The following is a 3,737-nucleotide window of genomic DNA, read 5'->3' as shown; positions in this document are numbered from 1 at the left end:
ACTACTAACCATGTAACAGTCTCTGTTAGGCTGTCTTGAAATCTCCTCTCCCAAAGAAATTAGTCCACATTACTTTTCAATTTAGTCTCAGGCAAATCCTTAAGACAAGGGCAGAAAGCAGCCACATTCTTTGCCAAAATCCCACAAGAATGGTCCTTAGCCCAGTTGCTGATATTGTTCCTCTCTGAAGTCTTTTGAGCTAGGCTCCTTAGTCCACATGGCTTTCATCACTACTGTCTTTCAAGCTCCTCTCATGATGGCCCATTAGCTCTGCTTGCAGCACTCAATGGCTTTTCTAGTCCCCACCCCACCACCAACACAAAACCAAAAAAGAACATAAGAACATGGTCAGGTTCTTCACGGCAACAGCTCTCTCCTGGTACCAAATTCTATATTGTTCTATATTGGTCTTTTTTTTTTTTTTTGCTATGGAAAAACATCATGGTCAAGACAAATTATATAAGAAGGCATTTAATTAGGTTTACAGTTTCAGAGAATTAGAGTCCATGGTGGTGGAACAAAGTCATGGCTGCAGAAATAGCTGAGCTTACATATTTAACCCCAAGCAGGAGACAGAAAGAACATTCTGGAAAGGGGTGAGTGTTTTTGAAACCTCAAAGTCCACCTCCAATGACACACCTCCTTCAACAAGGCCGTACCTCCTGATCCTTCCCAAGCAGTTTTACCAACTAGGGACCAAGTATTCGAACATATGAGCCTATTACATCTGGAATCAACAAGAACTGAAAATAGACTTCATTTGCTTTTTTTTTTTTTTAACATCCTCATTTGAGATGTCTAGGAAAATGTACCTTCTCTCTATAGGTAAGCCTGACTGTCAGTGGGGAAGAGAGACTAGACCCCAGGGTGTGGGGCTTCTTTCCCTGTCTTTCTATCTTACTTCAGGGCCAGAAGAGACACTGTCTCCCACAAAAAGACTTCTGATAGTGCCGGCAACTCTCCCAGAAAAAGACTTCTGATAGTGCCGGCAACTCTCCCAGCATCTAGACAGATGTGCCCTTCCTGGATTTTGTGTTTTCATTTTGTGTCCGACAAACTGCAATGCTGCTGCAGGCAAGCTGGGACGAAGCTAAGAATGGCTTCTGTCCTCTGGTTACGCCTTAAATCACCTCAAACCCATTTCCCTCTGTAGTTCCTGTCTGCAGGCTATCTTTTGCTCAGGCAGAAGCTTATGCTCATTGCTGCACCTACAGCTGAACACCTTCTCTTGTCAGCAGCCACCACTTCTGGGTCTTTTGCTCCATTATTTGCTCACTGAGAAGGTCAAGAGGGTTAATTATTGATGTCAAGATCGTGAACTATGTTACTACTCTTAAACGTAATTTGCATTAACAGCTGTTGTAAAATTGCCACTCCTTAGGCCACTATTGTCCAGTGGTTTTTCAGCTCTCCTTTTGCATAACAATTACCTGGAGAGCCCTTGAGAGCCACCAAACCCAGCCAACCCAAGGCTGAATGACCCAGAAGCCCAGTGTAGTCATTACTCTCCATCAGGCATAATTGCCTCTCCATGTCTTTGTATGAGGTGGTCTCAGTCCTTGACACACACAAAGGATCAGCAGAGCTTCATCAATACCCAGTCACCTGTCTCCCATTTTGCAGCCAGCCTGGTAACCGTAGGATGCATTTGAATTTTCAAGTTGTTCATTCTTAAACTCTACTCTATCCCTAGCTCCATTATTCTTTATAAACCCACTCCCTTCAAGTCACCATTTCTCAAAATATAAGCTGCAGTGAACATAGAGGAGTTGTGAAAAAAAACAAGAGCAACCAGCAATGGGTTGGCTTTTATAGTCTCCCTAACATATGTTTTGTCCTAACTTCCAGAAACCACGAATTGTACTTTATTTGAAAAAAAAAAAAAAATGGGGCCTGTTGAGCTGGTTGCTAGGTTTGCTGAAGGACATCGGCTGTGGGATCTTTGATTTATGCTAAGATTGAAGTCATGGTTGGTCCAGAAAATGATGGTCAGTTCCAGTTCACTGGTATTAAGAAATATTTCAACTCTTATACTCCCACAGGTAGAATGAATTGTGTACTGGCCACATATGGAGGCATTGCTTTCCTGGTCTTATACTTCAAGTTAAGGCCTAAAAATCCTCCAGCTGTGAAAGCAACATAGATGGATTTTGAAATGTCTAGCCTCATCTGTTAAGTCCCATGCCTGAAGAAGCTGATGTCAACTCATCATCTAATACTCAATTTGTACAATAAATTATGAACTTTGAAAAAAGGAAAAAGAAAACGAAAAAAAAAAAAAAGAAAAAAGAAAATCGGGTCTTGGGGCTGGGGAGATGGCTCAGCGATTAAGAGCACTGACTGTTCTTTCGGATGACCCAGGTTCAATTCCCAGCAACCAGAAGCACAGACATATATGTAGGCAAAATACCCATATGTGTAAAACAATCAAATAAAATTTTAAGAAAGAAAAGGCATATTTACAGAAGTAAGGTTTTGAGATGTCTCGACACTCCTGAATTTTCTGGATGGGCCTTAAATGGTGTTGGGATGGGGACAGGGAGTTATCACAAAGATGAAGGCAAAAACTGGAGGGATGCAGCTGAAAAATGAAAGCAGTAAAGAATGGACCCTCCACTAGAACTCCATTGAAAGATCTTGGTTTGGGAGCTCAATGGGGATGCTAAGAGAGATTGTTCTTCTGGATAAGAAACTTATTGAAAGAATCGTTAACCCATGGGCAGAGACAGCTTTATTGTGGGGACTCAGGAAATTCATGCCTACATGGCAAAGGGAGGTCCCTTTTTAAAGGTTTCAGAAAAATGATAACATTTTACATCATGACTCTGAAGCCAGGTTGTCCCTAGTTCCTGAGCAGCAAGAGGAGGGGAGGAAATTCCAAGGAAAGAATATGTGACTCCAAGAATGTGTCACCACTGGTAGCCCTCATATGTCCCAGGGAGTCTGGCAACTGAAGATCTATATACTTTCCTGTAGGAGTGAGAATGGTGTCTGTTAGTCTCCCGGAATCAGGGCACCTATGCATTCTGTTTACAGACTCATTGATAGGCTATCTGTAGGAGAAGGGTGTTGAGGTTGGTCTGGCGCTCTGTGTATACAAAGGCTGAATTCTGGGCCCTGAGATCTGGTTGCAGTCTGGACGAGGACATTGTCACGTATAATGATCATTGTTGTGTAAACTTTGCTTCCCAATAATCTCTGATTGGTTAATTAAAAAGCTGGACAGCCTACAGCTGGACAGAAGAGAGGTAGACAGGACTTCCGTTCCAGGTCTTGGGGTCTCAGATAGGGACCATGAGGAGAAGGAAATAGAATGAGAGAGGGGATAAAGAAGATGTAGAGAAAGTAGGTGGCCTGATGGAACAGAAACGGCCCAGACAGGACCTATATGACAAGTAACATGGGGCACATGGCTGGGAAATAGCAAGACTACCATAGAGGATTAGGTAAGGTGGTGTGCACTTGTAATTTGAGCACTGGAGAGGCAGAAACAAGCTAATCCTTGGCGTTTGCAACCTTCTGCCTTCAGGAGACAGAAACATGCACACTCTGACTTGGAAGCTAGCCTTCCTAAGAGGGAGTTCCAGGATAGCCAGGGCTACACAGAAAAACCCTGTCTCAGAAAAAAGAACATGGAGAAGTCAGGTTCTGGTTAGAACTGTTAACAGGGGCTGCTGTTAGGCCACAGCCACTACCACTTAATTCTCTGTCTCAGGAAAGGTGCAGCCAGGAATCTT

General features: G+C 43.1%; 1 protein-coding gene across 1 annotated transcript; it reads left to right on the top strand.

Moving 5' to 3' along the window:
• The first annotated feature begins 1,966 nt into the window (after positions 1 to 1,966).
• Positions 1,967 to 2,248, top strand: LOC129667973 (ATP synthase membrane subunit K, mitochondrial-like). The gene has a single exon (XM_055595723.1). The coding sequence runs from the start codon at positions 1,967 to 1,969 to the stop codon at positions 2,141 to 2,143; it is 177 nt and encodes a 58-aa protein (XP_055451698.1). The 3' UTR covers positions 2,144 to 2,248.
• Positions 2,249 to 3,737: the final 1,489 nt, after the last annotated feature.

The sequence above is a fragment of the Psammomys obesus genome, unplaced genomic scaffold (assembly GCF_907164565.1).
Source record: "Psammomys obesus unplaced genomic scaffold, mPsaObe1.curated_primary_1811, whole genome shotgun sequence".
Lineage (NCBI taxonomy): Eukaryota > Metazoa > Chordata > Mammalia > Rodentia > Muridae > Psammomys > Psammomys obesus.
The sequence above is the reverse complement of the archived record's forward strand: the minus strand, read 5'-3'. Positions and strand labels throughout refer to the sequence as shown.